General features: G+C 35.9%; 2 protein-coding genes across 2 annotated transcripts; one reads left to right on the top strand and one right to left on the bottom strand.

The window, feature by feature from the left end:
* Positions 1–13179: 13179 nt before the first annotated feature.
* Positions 13180–13732, bottom strand: LOC114863115 (histone H3). Its single transcript, XM_029163960.3, has one exon. The coding sequence runs from the start codon at positions 13693–13695 to the stop codon at positions 13285–13287; it is 411 nt and encodes a 136-aa protein (XP_029019793.1). The 5' UTR covers positions 13696–13732; the 3' UTR covers positions 13180–13284.
* Positions 13733–14039: 307 nt separating this feature from the next.
* LOC114863121 (histone H2A-like) lies at positions 14040–14484 on the top strand. The gene has a single exon (XM_029163967.3). The coding sequence runs from the start codon at positions 14049–14051 to the stop codon at positions 14436–14438; it is 390 nt and encodes a 129-aa protein (XP_029019800.1). The 5' UTR covers positions 14040–14048; the 3' UTR covers positions 14439–14484.
* The last annotated feature ends 263 nt before the right edge of the window (positions 14485–14747 follow it).

Raw genomic sequence — 14747 nt, forward strand, 5'->3', positions numbered from 1 at the left:
TTCTAAACGTGTGTCATCTTTAGGAGATGTGGGCTATTACTTTTTATGTTTTCAGCTTTTTCAACTTTTAACGTTATTCAACTTTTTTCATCGTTTTTTATAATGGTCGTCTATGGGAATCATCGTTAAACTTTTTGTCAACTTCCCTCTTTTCATCAGCGTCTATCATCGTCATACTTTAGCGTAGAAAACGTCATTTCAACTTCAAAAGCGTCCATCATCGCTCAACTTTCTCCTCGTAAATCAGCGTTGTCGTATCTTCTATACTTTTCGACTAGTGAGCGTTTAAATATGGTGTGGTTTTTGTTAAATTTTCAGCTTTTCCATTAGTGTGTATTGGGTCATTTAGAGTGCGTGATGTCACAGCCAGAGTGCGAGGGTGCGCTTTTTAAAGACAGAACTTCTGTCTCTAACTCGTCACTACAGCCACAATTTTACTCTATCAACATAATTACTTCACTAAATCGTAGTCATACTTGTCTTCTTTCTAATGATGTGTCTGGATATACCCTCAGACCTATACTTTAGTCGCTATCAACCTTAAAGCGCAGAGAGATCCCGAAATTCTCCCATAGACTCTAATGATAATTTTCGGCAGACGTCTGGGGAGAAAAAACAGAGGAGACATATTTTGAAATTGCCACTGTGGCTACAAGCTTTTATCCTCAAACATAAAATTCACACCATTTGCTCATTGAAGCCTTGGGACTCGTAAAATGAAATAATTTTTGTGATAACTATCTTGGTTTAGCTGGAACAAGCCTGTTTATACAGGGTGAAACTCTGTTTTTACAGAGCAGAGTGAGCCTGATTTTCCCGCCTTTCGTCTCCATGGCGACGGCGCAGCTGCAGATTTTACTGACAGGTCAAACTGCTGATGCTCAGTGTAGACAGCAGTTCCATGCTTATTACTGATTACTCAACTACACTATTGGATTGTGTAGTAATTAAGCACACACTTCCTCTAAATCCTTTCAAAATAAAAGCACCAAGCCAAATAATTAGCTTTAATAGCAATATTTCAACTTTTAGATGGGTAATTATGGCTATTTAAAGATAGATTAACAGTTTAGTAATTACCCACACGTGCTTCCTCTACATCCTTTCAAAATAAAAGCACCAATGCCAATTATTAGCTTTAACTGCACTGTTTTTGCTTTTTGAATGGGTAATTAAAGACTAATTGACAGTTACGCTATTACCCCCACACATTTCCTCTAATCCTTTCAAAATAAAAGCACCAATTACAATTTATTACCTTTAATGGCAAGATTGATTAAAAAATTTGTGGTTCTGAATACTTACCAATCGTTAATGGGACTACTTTAGAGTTCAGTAAATAGCCACTCAAACTTATTAGGGTGCTTTTATTCTGAAAGGGCTGAATCTAAATCTTTTGCTTTAATAGGGCTATTCTTGCTATTGAATGATAAATTATGATTATCTAATGACTATTTTATAGTTTAGTAATCGCCCACACACAACCTCTAAATCCTTTCAAAATAAAAGCACCAATGTATTTATTACCTTAAATGGCAAGATTTTTGTTTCTGACTGGTAAATTTCTACTAGTTATTAAAATATTACACAGTTAGGTAATTATTTACCAATACTTTCTTCAAATCAAAAAGATAGTCAGCTTATTTATGATTGTCAACAATGCCCCTTGGTCAACTTTTTAATCTTTGACATCTTTTAACCGTGGTCAACTTTTGAATCATTGTCATCTCTTTAATATTGTCATAGTATGACCTTGGTCATCTTTTTAATCATCATCTTTTTAATCGCCATCTTTTGTCATCGCTTTAATCTTTGTCAACGTTTTCTCGTTTTCAACGTTTTCATCTTTTTGCCGTAGTCAACTTTTTGACGTCAGCAGCTTAATCAGCGTTTGTCATCGCTGCGGCAGCAGATCAGCTCTCCCACGTAATTTCTCGAGAAATTACTTTTTCTAGTTATTATTATTCTTCTTCTACTTATTCCGCCCTTTTTTTGATTGCTATCTACTTTTTAACGCTTCATCGTAGAATCGTCGTTCAACTTTCTAAACATGTGTCATCTTTAGGAGATGTGGGCTATTACTTTTTATGTTTTCAGCTTTTCAACTTTTAATGTTATTCAACTTTTTTCATCGTTTTTTTATAATGGTCGTCTATGGGAATCATCGTTCAACTTTTTGTCAACTTCCCTCTTTTCATCAGCGTCTATCATCGTCATACTTTGGCGTAGAAACGTCATTTTAACTTCAAGAGCGTCTATCATCTTTCAACTTTATTAGTGTAAATCAGCGTCTTTGTATCTTCTTTACTTTTCGACTTGTGAGCGTTTAAATATCGTGTGGTTTTTGTTAAATTTTCAGCTTTTCCATTAGTGTGTATTGGGTCAGTTAGAGTGCGTGATGTCACAGCTACAGTGAGAAGGTGCGCTTTTTTAAGACAGAACTTCTGTCTTTAACTTGTCACTACAGCCACAAATTTTACTCTATCAACGTAATTACTTCACTAAATCGTAGTCATGCTTGTCTTCTTTCTAATGATGTGTCTGGATATACCCTCAGACCTATACTTTAGTCGCTATCAACCTCAAAGCGCAGAGACATCCTGAAATTCTCCCATAGACTCTAATGATAATTTTTGGCAGACGTCTGGGGAGAAAAACAGAGGAGACATATTTTGAAATTGCCACTGTGGCTACAAGCTTTTGTCCTTAAACATAAAATTCACACCATTTGCTCATTGAAGCCTTGGGACTCGTAAAATGAAATAATTTTTGTGATAACTATTATGCTTTAGCTGGAACGAGCCTGTTTATACAGGGTGAAACTCTGCTTTTACAGAGCAGAGTGAGCCTGATTTTCCCGCCTTTCGTCTCCATGGCGACGGCGCAGCTGCAGATTTGACTGACAGGTCAAACTGCTGATGCTCAGTGTACAGAGCAGTTCCATGCTTGTTACTGATTAGTCAACTACACTATTGGATTGTGTAGTAATTAAGCACGCACTTCCTCTAAATCCTTTCAAAATAAAAGCACCAAGCCAAATAATTAGCTTTAATAGCAGTATTTCTGCTTTTAGATGGGTAAATATGACTTTTTAAAGATAGATTAACAGTTTAGTAATTACCCACACATGCTTCCTCTACATCCTTTCAAAATAAAAGCACCAATGCCAATTATTAGCTTTAACTGCACTGTTTTTGCCTTTGAATGGGTTAATATGATTATTTAAAGACTAATTGACAGCTACGCTATTACCCCCACACATTTCCTCTAAATCCTTTCAAAATAAAAGCACCAATTACAATTTATTACCTTTAATGGCAAGATTGATTAGAAAATTTCTGGTTCTGAATACTTACCAATCGTTAATGAGACTACTTTAGAGTTCAGTAAATAACCACTCACACTTATTAGGGTGCTTTTATTCTGAAAGGGCTTAATCTAAATCTTTTGCTTTAATAGGGCTATTCTTGCTATTGAATGATAAATTATGACTATCTAATGACTATTTTATAGTTTAGTAATAACTCACACACAACCTCTAAATCCCTTCAAAATAAAAGCACCAATGTAATTTATTACCCTAAATGGCAAGATATTTGATTCTGACTGGTAAATTTTTACTAGTTATTAAACTATTACACAGGTAATTATTTACAAATACTTTCTTCAAATTAAAAAGCTAGTCAGCTTATTTATGATTGTCAACAATGCACTCAGGTCAACTTTTAATCTGTGATATATTTTTTACCTTGGTCAACTTTTGAATCATTGTCATATTTTAATCTTGTCCTAGTATGACATTGGTCATCTTTTTAATCGCCATCTTTTGTCATCGTTTTATTCTTTGTCAACGTTTTCTCGTTTTCATCGCTTTGCCGTAGTGAACTTTTGGACGTAGTCAACTTTTTTGACGTCAGCAGCTTAATCAGTGTTTGTCATCGTTGCGGCAGCAGATCAGCTCTCCCACGTAATTACTCGAGAAATTACTTTTTCTAGTTATTATTAGTGGGAGAGCTGAACAGCTCTCACACTATTGTTATCTTCGGTCTTTATTATTATCACAGTGAATGCTGCAAAGCATTCACTGTATTGTTTTTCTAAGCTTTATTATCACAGTGAATGCTGCAAAGCATTCACTGTATTGTTTTTCTAAGCTTTATCACAGTGAATGCTGCAAAGCATTCACTGTATTGTTTTTCTAAGCTTTATTATTATTATCACAGTGAATGCTGCAAAGCATTCACTGTATTGTTTTTCTAAGCTTTATCACAGTGAATGCTGCAAAGCATTCACTGTATTGTTTTTCTAAGCTTTATTATTATTATCACAGTGAATGCTGCAAAGCATTCACTGTATTGTTTTTCTAAGCTTTATCACAGTGAATGCTGCAAAGCATTCACTGTATTGTTTTTCTAAGCTTTATTATTATTATTATTATTATTATTATTATTATTATTATTATTATTATTATTATTATTATTATTATTATTATTATTATTATTCTTCCCCCCGTTTTTCTGCATCTAACTAGTCCCGCATACTTTCAGCTACAGAAACGATTCCAATATCAAAATGTTCAGCTTTTTAAGGAGAAGTGTGCTATTACTTTTCTCATTCATATGTTTCATATTTTTTTCCCATTGAAATGAATGGGAACAACTTTTCAAATTCTCTTCAGCTTTGTCTACTTTCAGCTTTAACTACTTCCGCATACTTTAAGCTACAGACACCATTTAAACTACAAAATAATCTTCAACTATTCAACTATTAATCTTCCAGAAATCGTTTAAATATCTTTAATAGTTTCTGATTTATAGCAGTTTAAATATTGGGTGGTTTTTGGTCAATTTTCATCTTTTCCATTAGTGTGTATTGGGTTATTTAGAGTGCGTGATGTCACAGCCAGAGTGCGAGGGGACGTTTTTTTAAGATAGAACTTCTGTCTTTAACTCGTCACTACGGACACAATTTTCCCTCTATCAACGTAATTATTTCACTAAATCGTAGTCATACTTGTCTTCTTTCTAATGATGTGTCTGGCTTTACTCTCAGACCTATACTTTAGTCGCTATCAACCTCAAAGCGCAGAGAGATCCTGGATTTCTCCCATAGACTCTAATGATAATTTTCGGCAGACGTCTGGGGAGAAAAACAAGAGGAGAAGTATTTTGAAATTGCGACTGCAGCTACAAACATTTGTCCTCAAACATAAAATTTACACCATTTGCTCATTGAAGACTTGGGACTCGTAAAATGAAATAATTTTTGTGATAACTATTATGGTTTAGCTGGAACAAGCCTGTTTATTCAGGGTGAAACTCTGCTTTTACAGAGCAGAGTGAGCCTGATTTTCCCGCCTTTCGTCTCCATGGCGACGGCGCAGCTGCAGATTTCACTGACAGGTCAAACTCCTGATGCTCAGTGTAGACAGCAGTTCCATGCGTATTACCGATTACTCAACTACACTATTGTTTTGTGTAGTAATTAAGCACACACTTCCTCTTAATCCTTTCAAAATAAAAGCACCAAGCCAAATAATTAGCTTTAATACCAACATTTCTGCTTTTATATGGGTAAATATGATTATTTAAAGATAGATTAACAGTTTAGTAATTACCCACACATGCTACCTCTATGTCCTTTCAAAATAAAAGCACCAATGCAATTTATTAGCTTTAACTGCACCGTTTTTGCCTTTGAATGGTTAATTATGATTATTTAAAGACTAATTGACAGTTATGCTATTACCCCCACACGTTTCCTCTAAATCCTTTCAAAATAAAAGCACCAATTACAATTTACTTCTTTTAATGGCAAGATTGATTAGAACATTTCTGGTTCTGAATACTTACCAATCGTTAATGAGACACTTTAGAGTTCAGCAAATAACCACTCACACTTATTAGGGTGATTTTATTCTGAAAGGGCTTAACCTAATTTTTTTTTCTTTAATTGGGCAATTCTTGCTATTGAATGACATATTATGACTGTCTAATGACTATTTTATAGTTTAGTAATTACTCACACACAATCTCTAAATCCTTTCAGAATAAAAGCACCAATCCAGATTTCTAGCTTTAATAGCACTATTTGTGCTTTTGAATGGGTAATCATGACTGGTTAGTGTGACTGTTTTACAGTTTAGCTATTAAGCACACACAGCCCCTCTACATCCTTTCAAAATAAAAGCCCCAATCCTGATTTTTAGCTAAAGATAACAATAGTTCTGCTTTCAACAGGTGTATTATGACTAGTTATTTAGACTAATATACTGTTTAGCAAATACCTGCACAGGCCTTTACCATATTTTTCAAAATAAAAGCACCAATCCGAATTTTTAGCTTTAATAGGACTATCTATACTTTTGAATGGGTAATCGTGACTGGTTATTGTGACTGTTTTACAGTTTAGCTATTAAGCACACACAGCTTCTCCACATCCTTTCAAAATAAAAGCCCAAATCCCGATTTTTAGCTAAAGATAGCAATATTTCTGCTTTCAACAGGTTTATCATGACTATTTATTTAGACTAAAATACTGCACACACAGTTTCTCCAAATCCTTTCAAAATAAAAGCCCCATTCCAGATCTTTAGCTAAAAAGGGCAATATTTCTGCGTTCAGCTGGTGTATTGTTACTAGATGATAAGACAATCTTCATGTTTAGAAATTGCCTGCTCAGGTGTCCTCAATATCCTTTCAAAATAAAAGTACCAATCCAAATTTTTAGCTTTAATAGCATAAACTCTGTTTTTGAATGGTTAATTGTGACAAGTAATGAGACTATTTTAAAGTTTAGCTAAAAACACACACATCTCTAAATCGTTTTAAAATAAAAGCATTAAACCATTTTTTTTGCTTTACTTGAATAAATTCTGCTTTTGAATGGTCAATTCAAATTCAGCAATAAGTCTATACCAGTAATTACTGGTTTATTATTACTAGTTAATGAAACAATTTAACAATTACTCACACAAGCTCCCTGTAAGTCATTTCAAAATAAGAATACTAAACTTTTAGTGCAACTAACTAAGCTCTAAACCTTTTTGATTTCTGCTTTTGACTGCTTTTTTGTTATTTAGGACAACTTAATGAGCGCTTTTTCCAGTTTACCAAGTTAGGACACACACTTCCTCAAATTACTTTCAAAATAAAAGCACCAATCTAATTATTTAGCCTAAATGTCGCGTTTGTGAATTTGACTAGTTAATTATAACCAGTTAATGAAACTATTTTACTGTTCAGCAATTATCTGCACACACTTCCTTCAAAGCTTCAACTTTTATCAATTCAAATCCAAATACTTGTTCTGAAGCAAATTTAAGCCGTAATCAATATTTCCAAAACGTTTAGCTACTCATTCAGCTCTTGAAATTAAAACTATTTAATTACAATATTTAGCCATTTTGATATATTTGGCTATATTTCAACAAATTAATTAATTGATTTTCAGCAGTTTGTTAATTTCAGCAAATCTTTTTTGTGTTTCCTCCATATGAAATTGAACTACTTCAGCTTCTTCTGCAAATATTCAGCACTGTTTAATCAATTCCTATTTCTCCTTAGATACATTCAACTATGCTTTACATGATTGAGCTATTTCATCAGTTTTAAATGTTTCAGTTACTTTCAGCAACTCTTCAGGAATATTTTCAGCTTGGAAGCATTCACTGTGCATTTTCTTGTGGAAATGCTTTTTCTAGTTATTATTATTTTTCTTCCCCCCGTTTTTCTGCATCTAACTAGTCCCGCATACTTTCAGCTACAGAAACGATTCCAATATCAAAATGTTCAGCTTTTTAAGGAGAAGTGTGCTATTACTTTTCTCATTCATATGTTTCATATTTTTCAAGTTATTAAGCTTTTTTTTAACTTTTTTTTCCCATTGAAATGAATGGGAACAACTTTTCAAATTCTCTTCAGCTTTGTCTACTTTCAGCTTTAACTACTTCCGCATACTTTAAGCTACAGACACCATTTAAACTACAAAATAATCTTCAACTATTCAACTATTAATCTTCCAGAAATCGTTTAAATATCTTTAATAGTTTCTGATTTATAGCAGTTTAAATATTGGGTGGTTTTTGGTCAATTTTCATCTTTTCCATTAGTGTGTATTGGGTTATTTAGAGTGCGTGATGTCACAGCCAGAGTGCAAGGGGACGTTTTTTTAAGAAAGAACTTCTGTCTTTAACTCGTCACTACGGACACAATTTTCCCTCTATCAACGTAATTATTTCACTAAATCGTAGTCATACTTGTCTTCTTTCTAATGATGTGTCTGGCTTTACTCTCAGACCTATACTTTAGTCGCTATCAACCTCAAAGCGCAGAGAGATCCCGAAATTCTCCCATAGACTCTAATGATAATTTTCGGCAGACGTCTGGGGAGAAAAACAAGAGGAGAAGTATTTTGAAATTGCGACTGCAGCTACAAACATTTGTCCTCAAACATAAAATTCACACCATTTGCTCATTGAAGACTTGGGACTCGTAAAATGAAATAATTTTTGTGATATCTATTATGGTTTAGCTGGAACAAGCCTGTTTATACAGGGTGAAACTCTGCTTTTACAGAGCAGAGTGAGCCTGATTTTCCCGCCTTTCGTCTCCATGGCGACGGCGCAGCTGCAGATTTCACTGACAGGTCAAACTCCTGATGCTCAGTGTAGACAGCAGTTCCATGCTTATTACTGGTTACTCATCTACACTATTGGATTGTATAGTAATTAAGCACACACTTCCTCTAAATCCTTTCAAAATAAAAGCACCAAGCCAAATATTTAGCTTTAATAGCAATATTTCTGCTTTTAGATGGGTAATTATGACTATTTAAAGATAGATTAACAGTTTAGTAATTACCCACACATGCTTCCTCTACATCCTTTCAAAATAAAAGCACCAATGCCAATTATTAGCTTTAACTGCACCATTTTTGCCTTTGAATGGTTAATTATGATTATTTAAAGACTAATTGACAGTTATGCTATTACCCCCACACGTTTCCTCTAAATCCTTTCAAAATAAAAGCACCAATTACAATTTATTACCTTTAATGGCAAGATTGATTAGAACATTTCTGGTTCTGAATACTTACCAATCGTTAATGAGACACTTTAGAGTTCAGCAAATAACCACTCACACTTATTAGGGTGATTTTATTCTGAAAGGGCTTAACCTAATTTTTTTTTCTTTAATAGGGCAATTCTTGCTATTGAATGACATATTATGACTGTCTAATGACTATTTTATAGTTTAGTAATTACTCACACACAACCTCTAAATCCTTTCAAAATAAAAGCACCAATCCAGATTTCTAGCTTTAATAGCACTATTTGTGCTTTTGAATGGGTAATCATGACTGGTTAGTGTGACTGTTTTACAGTTTAGCTATTAAGCACACACAGCCCCTCTACATCCTTTCAAAATAAAAGCCCCAATCCTGATTTTTAGCTAAAGATAACAATAGTTCTGCTTTCAACAGGTGTATTATGACTAGTTATTTAGACTAATATACTGTTTAGCAAATACCTGCACAGGCCTTTACCATATTTTTCAAAATAAAAGCACCAATCCGAATTTTTAGCTTTAATAGGACTATTTATACTTTTGAATGGGTAATCGTGACTGGTTATTGTGACTGTTTTACAGTTTAGCTATTAAGCACACACAGCTTCTCCACATCCTTTCAAAATAAAAGCCCAAATCCTGATTTTTAGCTAAAGATAGCAATATTTCTGCTTTCAACAGGTTTATCATGACTATTTATTTAGACTAAAATACTGCACACACAGTTTCTCCAAATCCTTTCAAAATAAAAGCCCCATTCCAGATCTTTAGCTAAAAAGGGCAATATTTCTGCGTTCAGCTGGTGTATTGTTACTAGATGATAAGACAATCTTAATGTTTAGAAATTGCCTGCACAGGTGTCCTCGATATCCTTTCAAAATAAAAGTACCAATCCAAATTTTTAGTTTTAATAGCATAAACTCTGTTTTTGAATAGGTAATTGTGACAAGTAATGAGACTATTTTAAAGTTTAGCTATAAACACATACATCTCTAAATCATTTTAAAATAAAAGCATTAAACCAATTTTTTTGCTTTGATAGAATAAATTCTGCTTTTGAATGGTCAATTGTAAATCAGCAATAAGTCTATACCAGTTATTACTGGTTTATTATGACTAGTTAATGAAACAATTTAAATTACTCACACAAGCTTCCTGTAAGTCATTTCAAAATAAGAATACTAAACTTTTAGTGCAACTAACTAAGCTCTAAACCTTTTTAATTTATGCTTTTGACTGCTTTTTTGTTATTTAGGACAACTTAATGAGCGCTTTTCCCAGTTTACCAATTTAGGACACACACTTCCTCAAATTACTTTCAAAATAAAAGCACCAATCTAATTATTTAGCCTAAATATCACATTTGTGAATTTGACTAGTTAATTATAACCAGTTAATGAAACTATTCTACTATTCAGCAATTATCTGCACACACTTCCTTCAAAGCTTTAACTTTTATCAATTTAAATCCAAATACTTGTTCTGAAGCAAATTTAAGCCGTATTAAATATTTCTAAAACGTTAAGCTACTCATTCAGCTCTTGAAATCAAAACTATTTAATTACAATATTTAGCCATTTTGATACATTTGGCTATAATTCAACAAATTATTAATTGATTTTCAGCAGTTTGTTAATTTCAGCAAATCTTTTTCGTGTTTCCTCCATATGAAATTCAACTACTTCAGCTTCTTCTGCAAATATTCAGCACTGTTTAATCAATTCCTATTTCTCCTTAGATACATTCAACTATGCTTTACATGATTGAGCTATTTCATCTGTTTTAAATGTTTCAGTTACTTTCAGCAACTCTTCAGGAATATTTTCAGCTTGGAAGCATTCACTGTGCATTTTCTTATGGAAATGCTTTTTCTAGTTATTATTCTTCTTCTACTTATTCCGCCCTTTTTTTGATTGCTATCTACTTTTTAACGCTTCATCGTAGAATCGTCGTTCAACTTTCTAAACGTGTGTCATCTTTAGGAGATGTGGGCTATTACTTTTTATGTTTTCAGCTTTTCAACTTTTAACGTTATTCAACTTTTTTCATCGTATTTTTATAATGGTCGTCTATGGGAATCATCGTTAAACCTTTTGTCAACTTCCCTCTTTTCATCAGCGTCTATCATCGTCATACTTTGGCGTAGAAACGTCATTTCAACTTCAAAAGCGTCCATCATCGCTCAACTTTCTCCTCGTAAATCAGCGTTGTCGTATCTTCTATACTTTTCGACTAGTGAGCGTTTAAATATGGTGTGGTTTTTGTTAAATTTTCAGCTTTTCCATTAGTGTGTAGTGGGTCATTTAGAGTGCGTGATGTCACAGCCAGAGTGCGAGGGTGCGCTTTTTAAAGACAGAACTTCGGTCTTTAACTCGTCGCTACAGCCACAATTTCTACTCTATGAACGTAATTATTTCACTAAATCGTAGTCATACTTGTCTTCTTTCTAATGATGTGTCTGGCTATACCCTCAGACCTATACTTTAGTCGCTATCGACCTCAAAGCACAGAGAGATCCTGAAATTCTCCCATAGACTTAGACATAGATAATTTTTGGCAGACGTCTGGAGAAAAACAAGGAGGAGACATATTTTGAAATTGCGACTGTGGCTACAAACGTTTGTCCTCAAACATAAAATTCACACCATTTGCTCATTGAAGTCTTGGGACTCGAAAAATGAAATAATCTTTGTGATAACTATTATGGTTTAGCTGGAACAAGCCTGTTTATACAGGTTGAAACTCTGCTTTTACAGAGCAGAGTGAGCCTGATTTTCCCGCCTTTCGTCTCCATGGCGACGGCGCAGCTGCAGATTTCACTGACAGGTCAAACTCCTGATGCTCAGTGTAGACAGCAGTTCCATGCTTATTACTGATTACTCAACTACACTATTGGATTGTGTAGTAATTAAGCACACACTTCCTCTAAATACTTTCAAAATAAAAGCACCAAGCCAAATAATTAGCTTTAATAGCAATATTTCAACTTTTAGATGGGTAATTATGACTATTTAAAGATAGATTAACAGTTTAGTAATTACCCACACGTGCTTCCTCTACATCCTTTCAAAATAAAAGCACCAATGCCAATTATTAGCTTTAACTGCACTGTTTTTGCCTTTGAATGGGTAATTAAAGACTAATTTACAGTTACGCTATTACCCCCACACATTTCCTCTAAATCCTTTCAAAATAAAAGCACCAATTACAATTTATTACCTTTAATGGCAAGATTGATTAAAAAAATGTGTGGTTCTGAATACTTACCAATCGTTAATAGGACTACTTTAGAGTTCAGTAAATAACCACTCAAACTTATTAGGGTGCTTTTATTCTGAAAGGGCTAAATCTAAATCTTTTGCTTTAATAGGGCAATTCTTGCTATTGAATGATAAATTATGACTATCTAATGACTATTTTATAGTTTAGTAATCGCCCACACACAACGTCTAAATCCTTTCAAAATAAAAGCACCAATGTAATTTATTACCTTAAATGGCAAGATTTTTGTTTCTGACTGGTAAATTTCTACTAGTTATTAAAATATTACACAGTTAGGTAATTATTTACAAATACTTTCTTCAAATCAAAAAGATAGTCAGCTTATTTATGATTGTCAACAATGCACATTGGTCAACCTTTTAATCTTCGACATCTTTTAACCGTGGTTAACTTTTGAATCATTGTCATCTCTTTAATATTGTCATAGTATGACCTTGGTCATCTTTTTAATCATCATCTTTTGTCATCGTCTTAATCTTTGTCAACGTTTTCTCGTTTTCATCGTTTTGCCGTAGTCAACTTTTTGACGTCAGCAGCTTAATCAGCGTTTGTCATCGTTGCGGCAGCAGATCAGCTCTCCCACGTAATTTCTCGAGAAATTACTTTTTCCAGTTCTCCATGACTTCTCATTTTACAGTGTATTCCCATATCTTTTAATAGTCTGGTTAAGCTGAGTGACTGTTCTGTTGGTTGAGAGTTCAATAAAAACATCTACATCAGGACATGACTCGCTTAAAAACAATTATCTATTGGTTTATGCGTAAAGCGAAAAAAATAAAGGACTATGATTTAACGGATAAGGTGGCTGTAGATTTTTAGGAGGCGGTTTCATAGGAATAAATAACGCGCTTGTTTGTCATGACACAGGATCGTCTTTAGTGGATGTAGCGGCTCTTAAAAGAGCCTTTGTGTTTTGTGCTATGGAGCGGACAGTTCAAGCCCTCTCCCCGCGGATGCGCCGGGCCAGCTGGATGTCTTTGGGCATGATGGTGACCCTCTTGGCGTGGATGGCGCACAGGTTGGTGTCCTCGAACAGACCGACCAGATAAGCCTCGCTGGCCTCCTGCAGAGCCATGACGGCAGAGCTCTGGAAGCGCAGGTCGGTCTTGAAGTCCTGGGCGATCTCCCTGACCAGGCGCTGGAAGGGCAGTTTACGGATCAGGAGCTCGGTGGACTTCTGGTAGCGACGAATCTCTCTGAGAGCCACGGTACCGGGCCTGTAGCGGTGAGGCTTCTTGACGCCGCCGGTGGCCGGGGCGCTCTTACGCGCAGCCTTGGTGGCCAGCTGCTTCCTAGGAGCTTTCCCTCCGGTGGATTTACGAGCGGTTTGTTTAGTTCTGGCCATTTTATTCCTAAGCTCCTCTTTAGAACTGCAGAATAATGAGGCATAAAGTGAAGAACTGGTGCTCTTAAAGTGTGAGGTCGGACGCGAACGAGTGACGTTGCGGCTCGTGATTGGCAGACGGTCCCTCAGGGAATTCGGCTCCGCCTGAAGGAGCGCCTCCCGCCTGAACCTCCACCGCTGATTGGAGGAAAGTATTTAAAAAAGTCCGCCAACACTCAGAGCGGCCGCCCTCTGCGGAGCCTTTTCACCGGTTGGTGAGGCGACAGCGTCCCGCTCTGTCGGACATATAAAGGAGGGTTCCGGCTGCTGGAGGCATTCATTCGTACACAAGTTTGAGACAAACATCGAATATAATGTCCGGAAGAGGAAAAACTGGAGGCAAAGCCAGAGCTAAGGCTAAAACCCGCTCCTCCAGAGCTGGACTCCAGTTCCCCGTGGGTCGTGTCCACAGGCTGCTGCGTAAAGGAAACTATGCGGAGCGCGTCGGTGCCGGAGCCCCCGTCTACTTGGCGGCTGTTCTAGAGTATCTGACCGCTGAGATCCTGGAGTTGGCTGGAAACGCTGCCCGCGACAACAAGAAGACCAGGATCATCCCCCGCCACCTGCAGCTGGCTGTCCGCAACGACGAGGAGCTCAACAAGCTGCTGGGCGGAGTCACCATCGCCCAGGGCGGCGTCCTGCCCAACATCCAGGCGGTGCTGCTGCCCAAGAAGACGGAGAAACCCGCCGGCAAAGCGAAGTAGACCTGGATCAGCTGTGATCCACAAAAACGGCTCTTTTAAGAGCCACGCACACAACCTAAAGAACAAAGCCTTCTTTTGTGTACAGCGTATTTGTAGATGACACGATCACTACTTAAATTAAAGATGTGAGTGAAACTTTGTAACGTTTACTTTGCTTATCGTCCACTGCTTTAGGGACGCATGAGTCAGTAAGAACATGAAGCTAAGCTCATCACACGTCACCGACTCACTGCTCAAACTCAATTGTTAACGTCATTGATTTTGAACGCAGTATGTGAAAGCTTACAGTCAACACATGAGCATGTACAT

The sequence above is a fragment of the Betta splendens genome, chromosome 9 (assembly GCF_900634795.4).
Source record: "Betta splendens chromosome 9, fBetSpl5.4, whole genome shotgun sequence".
NCBI classification, from domain to species: Eukaryota; Metazoa; Chordata; class Actinopteri; order Anabantiformes; family Osphronemidae; genus Betta; species Betta splendens.

Coding starts and splice junctions, on each gene's coding strand:
- LOC114863115 (XM_029163960.3), bottom strand. CDS start 13,695: ATGGCCAGAACTAAACAAACCGCTCGTAAATCCACCGGAGGGAAAGCT.
- LOC114863121 (XM_029163967.3), top strand. CDS start 14,049: ATGTCCGGAAGAGGAAAAACTGGAGGCAAAGCCAGAGCTAAGGCTAAA.